The sequence below is a fragment of the Panthera tigris genome, chromosome C1, assembly GCF_018350195.1.
Source record: "Panthera tigris isolate Pti1 chromosome C1, P.tigris_Pti1_mat1.1, whole genome shotgun sequence".
Classification (NCBI taxonomy): domain Eukaryota; kingdom Metazoa; phylum Chordata; class Mammalia; order Carnivora; family Felidae; genus Panthera; species Panthera tigris.
This window is the reverse complement of record NC_056667.1, coordinates 193,852,116-193,873,278: the sequence shown is the minus strand read 5'-3', so window position 1 is coordinate 193,873,278 and position 21,163 is coordinate 193,852,116. Positions and strand designations below refer to the sequence as shown.

Genomic DNA, 21,163 nt, shown 5'->3' with positions numbered 1-21,163 from the left:
TAGTCTACAAATTTTGCGATTATTATCTTATACTTGGAAGGCATTCAGAATTGCTTGATTGAATCAAAGCTCAAGTTTCTGTACTAAAAGATATAATTCTAAATCCATTCTTTTATTACCTAAGGGAATCAGCTATATCAGGAGAACCTAGCTGATGAAGACATATGACATTTGATTTATGGTACTTGTACTTCTGCCCTCCAGGTCAGATTTATTTGCATGACCAAAATTGAATCTATCTATATGCTAATGGAGGAAAGGATTACAGGTGAGATTTTTCTAATTTTTAATAGATCAAAATAAGTATATTTTTTCTTGTCATGAGCATTTATGAAAATGCTATAGGGGAGGAGCATTAGGTGTGAAAGAGTCGCTGTTGGTAAGATGAGCGAGTGTGGGGAAAATAGCCATATTAAAATGTGAATAGTTCAGTTGTGAAGGCCAGCGGATAGAGTCTATGTAAATGTTGCTGTTCTACTAAAAATTCGACAGCCTTAAGTTTTCTTAAACTTCTTGGAAAGTGATCCACTAATGGGAAGTTAATAGATTAAACATCTAAATCCCAATGCATATGAATAACAGGCATTGGAATCCTACATGATACAACTCATATCACTTTGAATAAAGAGAAACTTTTGAAAACCTAAAGGAATTCACTGTAAAATATGTTATCACTCTAGGTCGATTAATGCCACTACACCAGCTTATAAATTTGGGGAACTGCCTAGAACAGTCAACTTTCCTAGCATGCCCTTGGGCAGCAATAAACAATTTAAGAGGAAAAGGAGAAAGTCAGTGAACTCAAGTGGGGAAGAGAAATTTTTTGCTGAAGCTGTCTGAATAATGGTTATCACCTAAATTGGTAAGAATGGCTATTGCTCTGGAAGTCTCCTGAGGGCTCCCATTGCTATACTCATGTATTGGAGATGGCAAACTGAGTTCTGATGGGAGCAGGCATTTGCAGCAGGGACGCCAGGTCGATTATTCTAAGAGTGGTCCAACATCTCAGCCCTAAAAAAGGCTGGGGTTTCATACATTATCCTCAGCACGATACATGCTCATCTCCACCCTTCAAGGAAAGGAACTTATATAATTTCCGCTTTCTCACAGACATGGAAAACTCGTCAGTTATTTCCATAATGCCAACGTCGTTACAATCATTGTTTTCCCCACTCCAGTCTGTGGGCATTCACATATATACCAAATATGTGGGTATATTCCATTTAGGAGTCAAATTCTGAACTTCATTTCAGATGACTATATGTAAATACAAGTCATAGATTGGCCATCAATTCGAATGATATTCTCATGCTCTGCTAGTAAACGTGTTTATTGGATTTTAGAAGAATCTTAGCATGATTAACAACGGTAGAGTGGGAATTTTTGTTCATTAGCATAATGGAGTGTTATTGATCTTTTGATAAGAATAGCATCTGTATGACTTGCTATCATTGCTTCTTTTTTTAAAAAGATCTGGTTTTAAAATAAGGTGACAATGCATCATAAAGAAAATTAAGAAATGATACACTGTGAAATATGTAAGCAAATGTAAATTGTGACTCTAAAAATTGTCTTTAAACGCATATATCTAAAATTGCAAAATACCCTTCATCATCATAAGTAGCATTTTCATTTTCAGAGGGAAAACCTTGTTGAGCACTCATCATGTTCCAGGTGTCCTTTATATTTATATTTGTTTAAGCCTCACAACAAAAGTATAAGGCAGACATTAGCAGAAAGAATGTGAGGCCAGAGAAGTGAGGGAGGTGACATGCCCATGAGTCCACAGCGGGAAAGACTTCACACCTCTTATCTGACTAGCTCCTTAGCCTATACTCTTCCAACACATGAGAAAGGAACTGAGTGAAACCTAACCCACATGTATCATTCTATACTTTGCCCTATGTTTAAGCTTCTGCTCTTCTCCCGGCTGAGATCCCCACTGCCTATTTCCCCAGGTACCTAAAAAGAATGCAAAGGGACCTGGGCACATTGGCACCAGAGATATATTGAGGTAAGAGAATTTAGGGGCCATCTCAAATCACACCAAATAAATAGCTACCTCCTGAGCCCACATCTAAAGTGAGCCTTTCCAGTGCTGGAACAGTTGAGATTTTGAAACGAAGTGAACCACAGATGAATGCAAAGGGAAAAGAACTAATCTTTGTAAACTTTCTGCAAATAGGTAAGACACAATTCAACTATATAATGCCAACTGATAATAGTTATTATTACTATTGGAGCAGAATCTGCCTTGATGACTAAGCCTGTTTGGATATTTAGAGGTCTGCGAAAAAGCAGGAGATATCATAATCCAGGGTAACGGTGAAGATAACCAAAATAGGACAATAAAACTCAAGCCCTACATACTTACACTCCATCAGCCGTGACATCTATCCAACTTTAGACCTCTATTTAGACTTCTATGTACCACAGAATGACTGAGACAGGTAGCTTCAGGGCCCATCTAGTCTTTTTTTAATCTATCTAACACCTCTTTCTTTCTTTTTTCTAAATATTTATGTATTTTTTAGAGAGACAGACAGACAGGCAGACAGACAGACAGAGTGTGAGCAGGAGAGGGGCAGAGAGAGACGGAGACACAGAATCTGAAGCAGGCTCCAGGCTCCGAGTTGTCAGCACAGAGCCTGATGTGGGGCTCGAACCCACGCACTGCGAGACCATGACCTGAGCCAAAGTCAGAAGCCCAACCGACTGAGCTAACCAGGCGCCCCTCTATCTAACACTTCTAAATAATAATCATTATCAAATTGCTGTGTGTGCATCTATACCACTTCAAAAAAATAATAATAATAAACAGTAAAGTATCATTCAGAAAATAATGAATTCAGGATTTAGGTTTACTAATACCTGTTGAATTCTTGAGACAAAAGATAATTTTACGTATAATTTTTTGGAATCTTTTGAATTATTGAAAGATTTATATAAAAAAATTTAATGTTGATCATTGTGAACAATAGAAAATATATCTATGTACAAATATGCCTATGTTAGGAAACAGAAACTAAAAATGTTAAATTATTAGCAAATAAATGCAACAGAATGTGGAAGTCAAAAGATATTATAAGTGATCTCTAACAGTATGGGTCTAATCCTCCGAGGACCTTTTTCACTATCACCCATCCACTTATTTCTGCTTAGTTAGAATTTCAACCTGCTTTCTGGTTGCAACAAAAACTATTCAATTGAAACATAGAATTTGTCCCCAAATCAGAATGTATATGAAGTGAAAATTTAAATCACAATAACATCTGCTATTTTTCACCCCAGGTCTCCTCCCTGCTGTGATTGGCATACTCTAAGTTTCTAGCACCCTCATGTGGTTTTAATTGGAGTGGTTTCACAGGCATTTGCAATCAGTTGTCTGAAACTGAAAACAGTGAAACAGACTATAATTCAACATGGAAGTTCTGCTGGCCTCACAAACCAAGAAAAGAAACCTCAAGTCAGCAAAATTCTAAGATGAATGTATGGGCTCAATTCTTAACGTATTTGCTATCTACTGTTCATTTTATGTGACCACTAGAAAGGATGACTTATAGGCAACCACAGCTAGTTTCATTTTTGGCAGATTGGAATCCCCAATTTTCAAAACCAAGCATTTGTTGTGGGCAACTGTTCAATAGATGAAAAAGTACCTCATATTGCTCCTAAAGAAAAGCAAGAGGTATTATTGCCTTGTTTGTGTGCATCTTGATTAGGTAAACACGGTAACAGAGGTAACAGAGGTCTACAGAGGTAGATTTTGAGAACCTCCACTGTCTTCAACGAAATTTGAAATGATTAATATTTTTACATTTTCTCAAATCATTTGGGAATCATTTATGCAAACAAAAAGTTTCCCTCTCTCTAAACGTATACCTAGGCTTGTAGGTGAGACTTCTTTCTAATAACAGTATATTTCAGAACCCTCTTAAAGGGAGAAGCTAAAGAAGATTATACTGTCTTCCTTAGATTCATAATAAATGTTCCTCTTATCAAAGATCCATGTTTAAAACCTATCTGTGATTTCATAAGCCTGAGGTGCCCCAACAAACGGTCTTCTCATGAAAATAAAAAAGTAGATTTTAAAGCACTGACATTATCAGAATATTCTGAACATGAAATGAAATTTTAAAAATAATTGGCCATGAAGGAGATAAAAATGTAAATTAGTGAGAGGTAAAGAATCTATTAACAGAAACTTGAATGTGGCTTATTTGTATGCTGAACTGGAAGTCCCGGTGTTAAAAAATATCAGTAAAATGCAAGAGGAATACATTTGCCCGTCAATATACAGCAATATGTAGATTGATATTAAAAGAGAAAAACAGAATTCAGAACTTAGAAATGTTATTGAAGATAGGAATATTATTCATTTAATTATTGACTGATAAAATTTTAATCTAGGTAATTTTTGGTAAGTCAAATAGCACATGAGTTCATAAATGTATCCCAATTTTTATAACTTCAAAATACTTAAGAAAATATCACTATGTTTGATGGCAGTGGTAGGGGTTCAAGGTAGCTAAGAATATTAGGAGATACCTTTCAAAAGGTAAATTCAACATCTAAAACTGCCATTTCTTGTGGCTGTGGCTCCTGCTTTCCAATCTTGGCACTATTTACTCCATTGAAGCAGAATTTTGGCCAAATGCTTGAGGGTAAGAGAGGACGAAAGTTGCACAGAAAGTATCTGGAGCAAATCAGAGGACACTGCCTTACCTGTTGAGCCCTTTCAGTGTCTTTTCCATGTTTAAAATGTCACGCATCTTATACAAAAACCACTTGTCAATGGATGTGAGCTTCATGATCTCATCAAGGGACATGTTGTCTTCCAAGGCCTGCCAAAAGAAGACACACTTTCTTTGGCACCCATTTTATAAGTGGCTTATTTGGTTGAAAACCTATAGCAGCCACTCCTCCCCCTCACTCAGAGAGCCCAAGGCTATAGACTGAGAATGGAACCAATAGCATATCATTGATGTTCCTCCCGAGAAACCTACTGACGCTACCAACTGTATCCCAAATGGCATACCAAGGAGGCGCCTTGAGTTAATCAGAGCTGTGTGTGCTTAGAAAGATCTCCCTAACAGGCTCTGTTTCCTGCTTTTTATATAACCATGTTAACAATCATATCCTAAATTTGATACATCTCTTTGGAATTAAAGAGAATCTCTTGAAACTACAGTTAAGACACATTGGTAGGAAAATCTAGAATCAATACAACGATCATTTAACTTGTATTTTTGGATAATTACCCTTTGGCAAATACCATATTGTTATCACCTCATTCCACATTCACACAAACCAGTCAGTGAGAATTTATGGCTCAAATCTGACTTAGTGCTATTTCTTTAGAACATTTCCTCAGAGAGGACTTCAAACAAAAAAATTATTTTGAATCAGTTACTATGACTTTTGTGCTAAGACAGGCATTTTACAGAATCCTAATATATTCCAAAACAATGTAGTAATAACTTCTGTTCTGATAGGAAGCTCAGCTTTTTCCTCAAGCTTACTTTAGCAATTTCTCAGAAGTAAAATTACAACTATGGGTCATTAAGCTGAGGAGAAAAGACAACTGAGAGAAGAAATAAACTCTCAAAACCCAAACCTTGATATTAAAAAGACATCCACTCTTATTCTTTGCTATTTTTAGATATATATTTATACTCTATGAAAAATAATAATCAGATAATGCTCCAAAATAACACGTTCTAGAAATGACACACCATATTTTTAAATCCCATTAAGAAATATATGTAACTAGTAATTCTACTCTTCTATTTCAACTGCAGGAGCTTAATTTTCTCTAAACGTTCACTTCTGTCTAGCATCAGAGAGATAATGATAATAAGTATTGAGAGACAGCACAGTTCATAATTCTGTTGACTAGCATAACATGATATTTATTGGGAATACTCAAAGGCAAGATCATTTTACTATAAGTCTGTGGTGTTTTTTTTTTTCTTTGTTTTATTCTCCCTCTATATAGCCATGTTCCCAAGGACTTAATATTCTGTCTCATTTTCCAAGTGATTAAAGACACAATTAGCTGTTGGCCATCAACACCGAGAGGGGGATAGGATCTGAAGTTAGCGACACTTTTGACAGACCAGAAGAAGTTTTCACACAATCACACACAGTAATCACCCTGCAATTGGCAGAGGACCTAGAATCCTGGAGTCATTTCCCAGTGAGGAAGGACAGCTACAGTCACACCCACAGTTTCTGACAGAAAGCCAGATCCTGCCGTCTTAGGACTTCATCTTCAAGCACTACAGCACTGCCATGTCACACGGCTATAATAAAGTTCATAATGACCCCAAACAAGTTTGAGGTTACTCTAATGTTTCCCAAATCAAAAATAATGCCCTGTATTCTCCCCAAATCAAAAGAGGTGATGATCCAGTCATCCTGAAATAAGACTGCAGCAAAAATCAGGCCTCCGAGCAACTTGCCCTTTTCTAAGAATCATGAAAGCGAGCGAAGATTTACTCACTCCCTTCATTCTTTTTCCCCTTCAGCCCTCCACAGTCCTTACTCTCTTTGTCAAAACCACCAAGTTCCCGGTTGCTGTGGAAATGAACAGTAATGATGACCTCTAACACACAGAAATCAGTTCCTTCTGCCGGCACTCTGGCAGCCAATAATTTACACCTCAGCCCCTGCACTTCTTGCTCGTACGTAGAGTACTCTGCGAGAAAGAATCTCCACACGTTTTTCCAGAATTCTTATCCTTTATAAGTCCGTCAGAAAAGAATGAGAGATTTGTTTGAGTTTTACAGCCTCACTGGGAACTTGGAAATACTTCCCTTTTTCATCTGCCTCAAAATGGCAGAGGATGATTACCAGGCTTACAGAAAACAATCCAATTATTCCCCTTTGTCTGGAAAAAAATCATATGTGTATATATATATATATATATATATATATATATATACACACACATATATATACACATATATATAATACACATATACACGTGTGTGTGTGTGTGTGTGTGTGTGTGTGTGTGTGTGTATGATATGGTAGAATGCTTTTTTAAACAAAAGACTTGAATAAGAACAATAAAGAAGGTGAAATGGCTCCCTGGAATAACCGCTCATTACCACCATCACCCCCACTGAAAAATGTTAATTCTCTATTACCTTGAAACTCAATATTAGGAAATGTCCATCAATAGATACTAGCATCTGCCAGAATTTCAATGGAACTTAATACTCTGCATTTAGAAACCATAAAGGTGAGGAGAGTATAACATTATATGCAACAAAGGAAACATTCCCTTCCCTTCTCCCCTCTCAGCAGGACTCAATATATGGACATTAAAGTTGCAGTGAGTTCAAAATCACTCACAGCATTTTTCCGTTGTCACACAAAGGCAAATTACAATGACGGATTGATTCCCTCTTTAAAGGCAAAATTCATATTTTCATCAACTCATCCCACATGCGCACACGACATATAAAATGGTCAGTGGGGCTTTGTAGCTTCAGTGTGGTTTGATACTGTTGGAGGATTAATGTTTAAGCTTCCTTAAATGTCAAAAAGCCATTCAGGGATTTCTGACCGGTCAGATCCCAGCTGCCCAAGTCACCTTTTATAAAATCAGATGAGCTGAAACTTCAAAACCCTATGCATAGTAAACATGAAAGGAGATTAATATGGCACTTAATTTGCATAAAAGGGAACTCCTGGGTAGAAGTGAGAAATGTGGGGCTTTTTTGTTCTAAAAGTAAGACCAATAAAATAATTACACAAAAAAGCCTATAATCATGGAAGATCTTTATGGTTGTTGTTGTTTAAACATAGAAAAAGGAGCGAATAAAGATTATTTTCAAGTCTGAGGCAGCATATACTAAGGATACTATTTTATGCATCTTCCTTTCTAAAATACAATTTTATACATTTTCAAGGAACAAGTAATGAGAGTGGTAGGAAACAGTAACTCAAAATGATCAAACCTACTTGCGAGTATTGATAAGACATATACCAAAAAGGAGGAACATTTTATGTCTGTGATCATCCTTTAAAGCTGTAATAGATGTCCTTAAGTCCAGGCTTAAATCAAATTCTAAAAAGGTGATAATATTTGATTAATTATAGAATAACCAGAAGAAAGCCACAGAAGTCTCCAGTATAATATTACTGAAAAGAATTAAAGTTTTGCCCCCAAATCCCTGAATTCACAACCACTCTGTGATTCAGTTTTACTTTAAAATCCAGGCTGACTCTATTCTGAAGAAAACAGTAGCTCTGGACCCCTTAGCACATATTACCTTGGCAATGGCATAGATGCGGATGCTGGATGGGTCAGCCAGCTCTCTTCTGAGATCTATGTTGGATGGCCATTCTTTGTTCATTGGGAGACGGGAAGTGAACCCATCTATTGACGGGTGGCACATTCGTAAGGCCTTCTGGAAACTCTCCTCAAAGGTGCGACCAATAGCCATGACCTGTAATGCACATTTACGCACTTGGATTTAAAGAGCTTCTATATTTTGAATATGAAACAGAACCCAGAAATGGAATATTTTTTCAGGAAAGACTTGGGAACAAAACACGTAAGGAAGAACAGTACTCAAAATTAGGTGTTATTTTTCTTCCACTCTCCTTTTCTCCATGGTTTTGATGTAATGATTCTTTAACAATATTAGGTCAGTCTTTTACCACATACGAAATTTAGCTTTATTAGCTTAGACCGATGAGGAAATTGCCTGCACCTGTCCTGAACTATAATATTAAAATAAGGAATACATGGCCAGAGCATATAGATCCTTCCTTAATAAAACCTTGCTTTTATTCAAGATGTTCTTTAGAATACAAAACTAAATGAAGAGAAACCAGACATATACTGACACAAAAACAGAACTCTTTCTAAATGGGTTATCAGTCACTATCCAAGACAGGTTGGCTTTCTTTATAACTAACCATTAATATTAATAAAACCTTCAGAATCATAATGAATACTGACAGATTCAGATTTTGAATATAGGCAGAGACTAAATTCCCCATGACAAATTCAGTGTGTCTTTCCACAATCTTTACAACTGATTGTACACTAATCAATTAGGAAAACCATGTGGTGATTCAGTTTGGACGCGTTACAAGTCAGAGCTAAACTTAAATTGCCGTCAAGTCCACCCAGTTATTTTCAGTGGATAAACACTGTCTTTGAGCCTTTCCATGGAATAATAGATTGCTATGCATTTTTGGTCTCCAATTTAAAATAATAACAGTGATAATGCTGCCTTCAGTGTACCTCCGTGATTCCTCAAATAGACCCGAATTCCCATTAATGTCAGTTTGGTAAATCTTCATGTCAATTGTGTGACAAGATACATATTCAAAGATCACAAAAGCCAAACAGATAACCTTTCACGCTGCCCCAAATTTAATTAGAAGTTGGGAGATTCTCAAGAGCAGAGATAAATAAAATGCTAGTCCAATTCAGATACGCAACTTGCGAGGCGTCGTGGTATTTGAAGGGTTACACAGTAGGTTCATAGACTTGCTAGCCTAAGCATGAGAGGGACTGCCAGAAATAAGACATTTTATGGTACTATCAAATTAGGGAAAACATTTCTGGAATATTTAATACAGTTTTTAGGTATTACATATTTAACAGTTGGCCATAAAGTAACTGGTTCTATAAGAAATTCATCATACATTTTTATTAATTTTAAGTACACTGTACATAATGGTGTAGAGAATATGTTCAATAAAAGAAAAACAAACATACTTATATACTAATAAAACAGTTCATAACTGTGTTTGCTCAAAATCTGTGCTTTTTAATACTTTGTATTATTAAAATTCCCCTTCATTAAGTGAAAATTTCACCATTTCTCCGTGGAATAACTGACCTGGCCCTAACCCGATTCCCTGACCCTGTTCTACTACATTCTCAAAGCACCTGTAGGTGAATACTGTATTTTAACTTTTACCACAGTTGCATTCATACTATATTTGGTTCTAGTTATGTATTCTGAACTTACCAACTGCAGATAATATGTAACAAAGTATCTACATCTTATTCACTATTTTATTCTACCAGCATCTTTCATGTAGGAAGAACTCAAGAAACATTTCCTAACTTGAGGTGAACTAACTGAATGATGTAAAAAATTCACTGACAACAAAATCCTTTAGATAATAATCCCTAGATGAAAACATTACAAAAAATTATCTCATATTCTTTGGCTTATAAATTGTATTGTGAGCAATGTGAAAAGGGACACTTTCCATGGAATAAGCTAACTAGCAGTTGTTTATTTGGGCAGAAACACTACCAACAAAACTTTACATGGCATTTGAGTTCTAATTCTCTTGTGCACCTTGAAACATAATAGAAAAAATAATATTTAAAACAGCTATCAAGGACTACCTGGTTTTTTACAACTACTAGAAGGACATTTTAATTAAAAAGGTCAAGTTTTCCTTATCTATCATTACTTTAAAATCTTACATTAACATCTTGGAAACTAAGGAAACCAAAATAGTAATAATTCTGCCTTTCATGAATACTATGATTGATCAGTAAAATGTCTTTTTTTTCTTTTCTCCTGCATTACTGATGGAGTTAAGCTGCACTTCCTGTGATTAGTGGCCATTATTTCTGCAATGGCTAGTCTGAGGATAAGCTATAATCTGTAATGTAGGACAAATGAAGGCCAATATAGATCAACATGTCATAAATAGTTCTTTGCTCTGTAATCTAACCAGCTTACATATCTAGGCCATATAGAGACACAGACAAGATAAAATAAAATAGAGGATAGATCAGTCGATCGATAGAGATTGAGATTCACGCATACTGCTTATAATCAAACATTCTACCCATAAATAGTGACAATAATACTGATGGAATACATTTACTGGGGTGGCATATGCACCCCAATGTTTCTAGCAGTGCTATCAACAATAGCCAAATTGTGGAAAGAGCCCAAATGTCCATTGACTGACAAAAACGGACAAAGAAGGTGTGGTATGTATACACAATGTAATATTACTCAGTAATCAAAAAGAATGAAATCTTGCCTTTTTTAACAATGTGGATGGAACTAGAGTGAATCATGCTATGCAAAATAAGTCAGTCAAAGATAAACATCATATGATTTCACTCATATGAGGAATTGAAGAAACAGAACAGATGAACATAGGGGAAGGGAAGGAAAAATAAGACAAAAACAGAGAGGGAAGCAAACCATAACAGACTCTTAAATAAGAGAACAAACTGAGGGTTGCTGGAGAGGTGTGGGGTAGGGGGATGGGCTAAATGGGCAATGGGCATTAAGGAAGGCACTTGATGAGATGAGCACTGGGTGTTATATGTAATTTATGAATCACTAAATTCTACTCTTGAAACCATTATTACACTAGATGTTAATAACTTGGATTTAAATAAAATTTAAAATATAATAAAAATAATAAAATGTTTAAAAAAGAATACATTTATTGGGGATGCACTATGTATCTACCTTAAAAGACATTACTAAATATTTACATCTATTAATCATAAACCTTATAAGAACCCCACAAGGTAGGTATTATCATCTCCAATTTTCTGATGGAAAACCTGAAGACCAGGGTCTTGTATGAATGTCTCTAGCTAGTAAGTGGCAACACCAAAATAAAACAGAAGCCCATTTAGTTTGGCTCATGCTATCTCCACTTATGCCAAGCCAACTGTATCTAAGAAGAAATAAACCCCTTGGTGGGGAAGGAAAGGGGTGACTGTCAGAGGCAGGGATCTGAATTTTTTTATTTTCCTCCTGCACAGAGGAGCACTGCATCTTTGAAGACGGGATAATCAAAAGCTAATTTTAATATCAAATAGTATAAAAGGACATTATGAAAAATCTAAAGGTCCTAAACACTTAGACCATTTCAATATAATGAAAGAAGCGCTTCTCGATTTTGAATTTTAGAGCTAGATGGGACATGACAGACTGTCTAGTCCAGGCCCTTTCTTTTAGACATATAGAAAGTGAAGTCCAAGGAGGATAAAGCCACAATTTATGTGAATAGATTAAAATTTAATTCTTAACCTCAGTTCAGTGATCTTTTTGGTGCACCATTTTATACCATGTTATTTTCTAGATTTGTTTATAAATACATTATAACTCAGTTTTATATATGTGTGTTTGTGTGTATATATGAATATGTTTTTTCATATACTCAAATACATTATACATCCACCTATATGGCCTTTCCTTTTAAACAGAAGCATTTAAGATCTATTAAATGGCCACGTAACAAATACCTTCTGTTACCAGTCAGAGAGATGTTGAAACACTAGGGAAGAAATGAAATTCCTTTTTATCCTCCAGTCAAGAACCCAGTATCTAGGCAACCTTAAGACTTTCAAAATGTTAAGGATTTGACAAAATAACTGAGGACAAGAATAAAATAGAAGAATAAACCAAGGACTCACCTCTCCTACACTTTTCATAGAGCTACCAATTCGGCTAGATGTTCCATGAAAACGATCAAGATCCCAGCGAGGAATCTTGGTAACCATGTAATCCAAGCTAGGTTCAAAGCAGGCTGATGTCTTCCCCGATACAACATTCTTGATTTCTGGAAGTGGGATTCCTAGGGCAATCTTTGCAGCAATGAATGCCAACGGGTAGCTATAAAGGAGGAGATATTTTTTTCTTTCAGCAATAAGTGTTAAAAACAACCCAAAATATAAATTGTTCTTTCTTAGAAATTCTGGTATTACTCCACATCAGGGTATAAAACACATCTGGTTCTCTGTTCTGTATGAAGGTTTAATAGCCACTTATAAAATAATGTGAGCCATGATAAAGCAGAGAGGCACAGATCACAAAAGAATTCACTCTCTATGCCTGACATTCAGGGCTACAACTGCCAACCTTCGCCTCTTTAATCCAAAATCAATGGCTTCCTTGATAAAGTGCTCACTTGTGTATAGGCTCCACTAAGATGAGAATCTGAAAAATACTCTTGAAAAGATATATACATGTCTGCACCTAGGAAGACAGCTGAGTTAGCTGGTACTATGGGGTATGCAATGGCCAGAAAATGTAGTAATTGAAAGTTAGGGTCCTTGATCAGTCTCCAAATTATTTTTGAACTTGGGTTTCCTTACAAAACTGACACTCTAGAGGGGCACTTGGGTGGCTCAGTTGGTTAAGTGACCCACTCTTGACTTCGGCTCAGTCATGATCTCAGGGTTCATGGGATTGAGCCCCACGTGGGGCTCCACACTGATAGCACAGAGCCTGCTTGGGATTCTCCCTCTCCCTCTCTCTCTGTGCCTCTGCCACTCACATGTCCTCTCTCTCTCTCCCTCTCGAAAGAAAAGAAAGAAGAAAGAAAGGAAGAAAGAAAGAAAGAAAACAAAGAAAGAAAACAAAGGAAAAAAAACTAATACTCTAGGGACTTCACTGGATTGTTTTGGTGATTATAATTAAGAAAATAATTCACAGAACTATAGAATTACATATGAGTCTTGTAATACATCTCCCCCCTCCGACATGAGGAAACTGATTAGAGACAATAAATGACATGTCCAAAGTCACATAGTCAGTAAAAGAATTGGGAGGAGAACTCACATCTCCTGACTCTTGCTTAGGGTAGTAGTTTACTACTACTCCATGCAGCAGTGTGTAGCCATATTAAAAAAAAAATCTTTACATGTAATTATTTTGTTCCCTTAAATGCCATGTAATTTAAATGCCATGTGCTAAATATATTAATAGGAACAAAAGGTATTACTTAATGTTCCCTCCAGTTATGCTTGCTAGAAGTTTTTAAATGGGTAGCAAATTCATTTATTTGGTTGCAACCTTTATCTATAGAAAAACCTTGCAATGTTTGATCCTGTGGATTTTCCTAAAACAAAATAATTTCTTGAATATTTGAATCAAGCAAACTATACTATGTACCTGACATTTACTATACACCTGAAGGAAACCAGTTGAGGACTAAATTTAAGAATTAATTTTCACTTTTTAACAATATCTGCAAAGTGCAATTAGGAAGCAGATTTTTCGCAGCCTGCTTTGACCACCCAGATTTTGATTAGTTTATGATTAGCCAGCAAACAAAGCCAGCAAGCAATATCATTTGCTTCAATCTGGCAGCAAGCTCATTAATAACCATGTCCTTAGGGTCCTAAATGATTTGCAGCCAGCATACAGAAATGGGGACTATAGCTTATAAACATAGCACAGTCTTCCACTAGCTGTCAGTTTTCCAAAACTATCTGTGAAGGATCTGCAAACACATGGTCAATCATTCTGATCTTACCCAGTGGCCTTTGAGGCTAGGGCAGAGCTTCGAGACAGTCTGGCATTCACTTCAATGATGCAGTATTCCATTGAGGTAGGATGAAGGGCAAATTGAATGTTGCATTCACCCACAATGCCCAGGTGGCGAACAACATTGATTGAAGTATGTCTCAACATCTGAAACTCTGCATTGGAGAGGGTCTGGGCAGGGGCTACGACAACCGAATCACCTGTACATCCAAGCAACACTTGTTATTTGGTAGCATATCTAAATAACTAACTTTAGTGACTTAATCTATTTGTGTAATACAAGACACACTTTAGTCTAAGGGTTTGTGGGGAAAATAATTGTCTCAAGGCAGTGCATTGCTCCAACACATTATTTACAGAAACCCCTCTAACCTTTCCAAGTTCATCTAGCTATCAAGGCTTCAGTCATCTACTTACCAGATTGACATTAACTTCTTCAATTTCTTCTCTTCATCTCAAAATCTCTCTCTCTCTCAAGTTCTCCCTTCTACAAACATCATCTCCTCTTCACCCAGACTGACTCATTCATCTGTTTTCCACATCTCATCCCTTCCCATTGTCTTACTCCTCTCTAGTCATAGCCCTTGCATCTTCGATCTCTTAATCTTTAGTCTCCAATCCTTCTGCCCACAAACATTCTCAGGCTTCTACTGGCTCAAGAAGCCTGTCCCCCTACATTATTAATCACAAGAACATCTCTCTCATTTTTTACATGACTAAACTTCTTTAAAGTTTCCCAAGTCATCATCTCTCTCATTGCCATATAATTCTTATCAATATGAGTCCCATAACCAACTTTGCATTAAAACTGTCTTCTTGAATATTCAAAACCCCACATTAAAATCCTAATTCTTGACCTTTCATAGCATTTGATATAACCAAAACCAAAGCTCTTTTATAAAATATTTTCTTGTATTGACTTATTTGTTTTCTTTCTATCACTCCCTTCTTTTTCTTAAACACTAACCCTTCCTCTTACTCCTGCACTGTAAATCTAAACAGTTCCTAAGTTCAGTCCTTGAACCTATTGTCTTTCTTTCTATGCCTATGTCCTTGAATACTTAGTCTCTGCTTCCAGCTTCAATTATTTCCTTCACATCAATGCCTGCCAATGATTTTACATCAGCTTTTTTATTTCTATTCCCCTTTCTTGACTTCCAGCTCCACATTATCAACCCTCTTCTTGAGAATTCCACCCATGCCTCATAGCTAACATTTCTGAAACCTAAGTCATCATTTTTGTCCTCTTGTCTAACTAGTTTCTCTTCCTAAAAAAAAAAAAAAAAACTATTTCACCTATTACTTGTGGCTATTTTCTCATTCACTTGGTAACAAATACCCTCATCTGATTTAAGCTGTCTTAACCTCATTTCTTACTTCTCAACACCAAGTCTTACATAGTTTACCATCACTACATTGTTTATATTTGACTTCTTCCTCAAATGAAATCAGGATAATACCTGACTTATTTCACAGTGTTTTTGTGAAGATCAAACATGAGATCAACGTGAGATTATTTTCAATATTGTGAAATACTATTTTGTGTAGAATATTATCACTAGTCAGTCAGCTAAGAATAGTAGTTTAATGAAAAGAACTCAATAAAGGTGGCTGTGGGTCATCAGAAGCGTGAACGCAGGCATTACTATTATTCTTGAAGATTCTTTGCCTACCTGTATGAACACCCATGGCATCAACATTTTCCATGTTACAGACAGTGACACAATTGTCATCGGCGTCTCGGACCACTTCATATTCTATTTCTTTCCAACCTGTCACTGACCTCTCCACCAGAATCTGGTTGGTCATAGCAAAGGCCTGGAAGTTGGTGACACAAGGCATCAAAGAGTAAGGAAAGGTTCTAGTTTAAACATGGATATTTGGCACAGTGCCCTGGCCTGAATCCCGGTCAGCATCATGGTCTGAAGCCTAGTCTCCATCCTCCTCAGTGCTCCAGAAGGCACAATGTGTCAGAAAATCAGTGAGGTACTAGGAATAGCATCCTGCAGTGAATACGCTTGATTTACATTATTGAGGCTTGCCATTCAAAGTGCTGATATGACATTAAATCAAACTAATTTAGGAAAAAGAGAAAATAATTGAGCAATCAGGCAGAGGGAAATGGAATTATTTCAGCAGCAAGGCTTCTGTGAAACCAGAAAATGTGATAAGTGCGAATAAATATGGAAAAATAAGTCTAAAGACTGGTTTTCTCTAAAATAGCTGAGAGTGCTTTGTACAGTGACATACACAATAAAAGTCAGTTGACGTTGATGAGGAGAAGAAAGGAGATAATGATGGTTGTAAACAGTTAGCCAAGATGGCATACGAAACTTGGGAATTAGAAGAATCATATGCAACTATTATTATGGTTAATCACCGCCTAAGTGCTTAAATACCCTGAGTCATATATCATGTATGCCTGATTAAACAGATATGAATTAGTATAATTATCATTTCATATTTACTGAGTATGCACTGGTGGGTAGAATACTGAACCCAAAATATGAAAGAGGAAGTCTTTGACCTTAGGACATTTGGTGGCTGAAAATCCAACAGAAATGTCCCTTTGTCTCATAATGTTTTTGATTTGTAATAGCAGTGAGAAAGGAAGAGAAAGTAACCAGAGAAAGTACTGTGAATTTTTTCAAATTATTAGCAGGCAGTATAATGAAATAATAACTCAATGTTAGTTTTTCTTTAATGCGTCTCAACACTATTTGTTTAACCTCAGTCAACACTATAGGATTCACCATGTGCAATGGAAAATGTAACACATTTGTCCCCACAGCTGCCTATGATGAGGTTTTCAAAGTGGTTAGGAAACTCTGTAACCAGCATTAACAATTTAATAATGATTAATTTGTCATTAGGATTGCATGCTAAAAGAGGAAATCTGTGAAACAAAGGGTATGAATTTCGGAAAGCTTTTTGCATTCTAATAGACTAGGCTGGATGTTTGGACACAAGGACAACTGAGATCAAATGAGAAGTTGCCTCAACTTCTTTCTTTCCAGTCTCAGATTTTGTGCAAAAGACTAAGACCTAGGTGAGTTACTGCAGCTTCTGAAGGTGGTAAACATAATATCAAGAGAATAAGGGGTAGCTTAGGAAATAATGATACAAGTAACTATTTTCAAGGGAAAAGCTAGGTTTTCAACAACAACAACAAAAAAAAAACACTCAGTGCCCTACTGATTATTTTAGAGGAATTGTAAATCATTAAAATTTATCCCATCCACAAATTGCTTTCATTGTAAATGTTTTTAAACAATTCAGTGTTCAGAATTTTTTTATACTGTAAAATATATATTCTTAATAAAGAATAAGTACACATTGTCACTACTGGGAGTAATAATGAGATTACTAATACTAAATATATTGGAAACATCTAATATTCTAGAAAAAAAAACTTCTATAAACCTGTCTTTTCTTTAAATATATGATTCATAAGTCTAGAATGGAAACAAGAAATACCGATATTGATATATTGTCCTTTTTTATTTCTTTTGGCAACTTTAGAAACACTAAATCCAACTTGTTGACATGTAAGTTTGTCATTATAGTTATCTAAATATATTTAATTTTATTTATCTGTTCTCAAAATCCTATGTCAACAACTCACGGCCGCATTTTGTTTCTCTCTAAAAAGTAAGTAATGATAGATACAAGCTGTGCTTGGTATTTACTCAGCATTCCCCGAAATAGCTCTTATAATTCTGTCAGATTCACTTCCATGACCATCATGTAAGTTACATGGGTCTCTTGACTGCACCCGCACTCATTCATTCAGCAAGAAATTATTGAGACCCCATATCACCAGGCATCGTTCTATTTGGTGAGAAGAGAGTACACACAACCAACAAAAAACTCCTTATCTAATAAAAAGAAGCATACATAAGCAGGAAAGAAAACAGTTCTAGCAAGAACGTCGAGAGCTCACCAAGAAATTTGGCTAATGCTGTGCTCCAATGTCAATAACTGCACTTCATTTCCCTTACAAAGCTACAGTCTGTTGGATAACACTTACAGAAAACATGACGGTGGTTTTAATAGAGAAAAGGTCATTTCTCATCTACATAATTTTCTCTAACTGAAAGGGTTTATCAAATCAGTTTTCTTGATTGATAAGAATTTGGTCTGTGAAAACACATACCTTTGTGCTGAGGTCTAGTAATGTCTCCTTATTAGGACAGATGCCTGATCCTAACCCACCCAGAGCATAGGCAGAACGGATCATCACTGGATAGCCGATGGTGTCTGCTGCTTTCAGGGCATCCTCAATCTGTCAATGAGAAAAACTCAAAGTTTGAAAAGCTGACCACACTAGCAGAAAAGACCACACCAACAGAGTCTAGCAATTGAGATAAATCAGTTCCTTTTGGGAAGAATCATTATAGAAATGTTGTATTATTGCTTCATTTCATTCTGAAGAACAAGTGTTGTTTTACAAATTTTAAGTAAAATTCTAGGATTTTTTTTTCACACTCACTGAAAGTTTTTCTTTCATCTTTCTGTTGTAAATTTTATTTTGCCATATAAAAAATAAAACAATGGCTGAAGCTGAAATCATCGTTAATTTGAGAATGGGAGCCATATTGAATTTTTAAATTCAGTTTAAAAGCCTTCATCTCTTCATGATGCAAGGATTTCTACTGCTGAAACTAACTTGGTATTCCTGCAATAGGCCATTAGGAATACTATATAGAAAGAGTTTTCATTTTTCAAGTTCAGTCAGAGAATAGTCCCAGAAGCGTAGATTTTTTTTTTTTTAACTTACAGAATACAACATATGGTGGCTATATTTTTCTGTCATGGAATATTATTACACTACCAATGGGAGTGTAATTACACCTTTCCCATATGCCTGTTTCGCATCCTGAGGAAGCAAGGACATAATTAAATCTGGCAATGAAAGAATAAATGTATGGCAGGAGCTTTCCAAATGTTCAGCAGAGTTATCCCGGGACTATTCCTGACTGACAGCTCTGAAACATTGTATGTACTTGTGAGCATTCTTTTCTTAAAACCACACAGCCTATTTTCGTCGTCCCGGCAATAGTTGCCCTTTTCCCTCAAGATTTGCCTATTTTTGCAATAGGGAAGTTGCATCAAAAACTGCCTCCAGAACCCCCACTTTATTGAATGTATATGCCTGAAATCAGGAATAAAGTCAGGGACAAAAAACAGATATATATATCAAGCCAAATTTATGTTGGTGCCTCATACTAGCCTATCAATAGGCACAGGCTATGATAGAAAGTGATTAACAAAAACACAAAACAATCTATCCTCTCCAAACACCTAATCTACAAGTTTTTCAGTCATGAATCTTATTGATTAGATCCAATGGCTTTTTTCTAGATAATTTCATTTTTAAATGTTTATTCCATTCTAACAAGAAAATTTCAATCCAATCATTTCCCATTTGCAGGTCATTCCCATCTACAAGATGTGTGACTGGTCCCAGAAAAGAAAGTAAAAATCACTTTGGCATTGTAAGTTTACATGGTTCTTTGTTTTATTTAATTCAGGAGATCTGATATTCAGTGGCACTTCAACCACTGATAAACCACTTCATCTCTGGGCTTTTGCTTCCCTTTTCATAAAATATGAATACCTCTCCCAAATACTGTAGCATGGAAGGCTGTAATTAATACACAAAGTCTCTGAGACACTAACACATTTCTGGAAGAAATTATATGCATATATAATAATTTAGCTATTATTTTCAGGCATGACAAATAACTCTCCCTATAAATGTAAGACAAATAATGGCCTTGTTTCTCCAGAACAAAGATTCCTTACCGATTCCACCGCAAAGCTTGGAGCAATCTTTTCATTAATTTCATTTAGTTTGTCCGAGAACAGCTGCCTGTCTTCTGTGGCCATAATGGATTCAACCGAGGTCCCCAGGACTTTCACGCCATACTCCTTGAGTACACCTCTCTTGAATAGTTCCACTCCTATGGAAGAACCAAATATAATCAATTTTTAGAATCTCAAACTCTTATGTCTTTCTTAACAGATACCTGAATACAACTTTTTTTTTTTTAACCTTAAAATGAACTCCAAAGCCACCACAGTCTACAATAAAATTGTACTTAAGGTAAAAAAAAAAAAAAAAAAAAAAATTGAAAGAAAAATTCTGAAGACATTCTAGCAAAATATTTTGCTGGTGGTATTATTACTTATATTACCAACTTCTCCACATGATTTCTATTATTCTTATTAATCAAAATCATAGGATACAGTGAACTTCTAGATTTTAGTATATTTCCATTCTTTCTATGATCCATTCCTATATTGAGATTCTCTTATTTAAATAATCCCAGTGATGTGGATCTCTATATGGGTTAAAAATAATCAAAATAGTGTTTCCATTTGCGTGCCACTTAACTTAAGCTAAGATTTTTATATTTGACTTATAAATTACATCACCAACTGCTTACGCCAACTAGCTAATGAGATTCTCATTCATTATCTAGTTCCAAAGATTTGAAGCACTGTAAAAAGGACAGAGTATTGGACTCAGCAGATGCATGAAGGGATTGCAGAGAGACTAAACTGTGTTATCATGAAAATATATGTGAAAGCCAAATGCTACAGGGCCAACACATAAGTGCACAAAGCATTTAATCAATGTTAATTCTCATTTTTTATTCATGGTAGTTCTCAATGTTTCGCTGGTAACACAGAAAAGCAAATTCCTGAAATGGAGGAGGGAGACCTCACTTCGCCGCCCCAGAGCATTCAAGTAAAAGGTTTCTTTTTGTACCTTAGCTGTTCTGTGAAATAAACCAGTAATATTTATCACATGACATTTTCAGGTGGCTGTTTGCTAATGGCTTCCTCACACATTAAAG

General features: G+C 35.9%; 1 protein-coding gene and 1 non-coding gene across 2 annotated transcripts in view; both read right to left on the bottom strand.

Annotated features, from left to right (window-relative positions):
• The window catches only part of CPS1 (carbamoyl-phosphate synthase 1), a 130,171-nt gene that overhangs the window by 59,329 nt on the left and 49,679 nt on the right, over positions 1-21,163 (bottom strand). Inside the window, exons 15-21 of the mRNA XM_015539236.2 lie at positions 20,106-20,263; positions 18,454-18,582; positions 15,971-16,115; positions 14,287-14,497; positions 12,443-12,641; positions 8,286-8,462; positions 4,726-4,844 (exon numbers count right to left, since the gene is read on the bottom strand). Coding sequence (XP_015394722.2) covers positions 4,726-4,844; positions 8,286-8,462; positions 12,443-12,641; positions 14,287-14,497; positions 15,971-16,115; positions 18,454-18,582; positions 20,106-20,263 — 1,138 coding nt within the window. The remainder of the gene's footprint in view (positions 1-4,725; positions 4,845-8,285; positions 8,463-12,442; positions 12,642-14,286; positions 14,498-15,970; positions 16,116-18,453; positions 18,583-20,105; positions 20,264-21,163) is intronic.
• TRNAQ-UUG lies at positions 2,646-2,730 on the bottom strand. Its single transcript has one exon. It is a non-coding gene; the product is annotated as a tRNA-Gln (tRNA).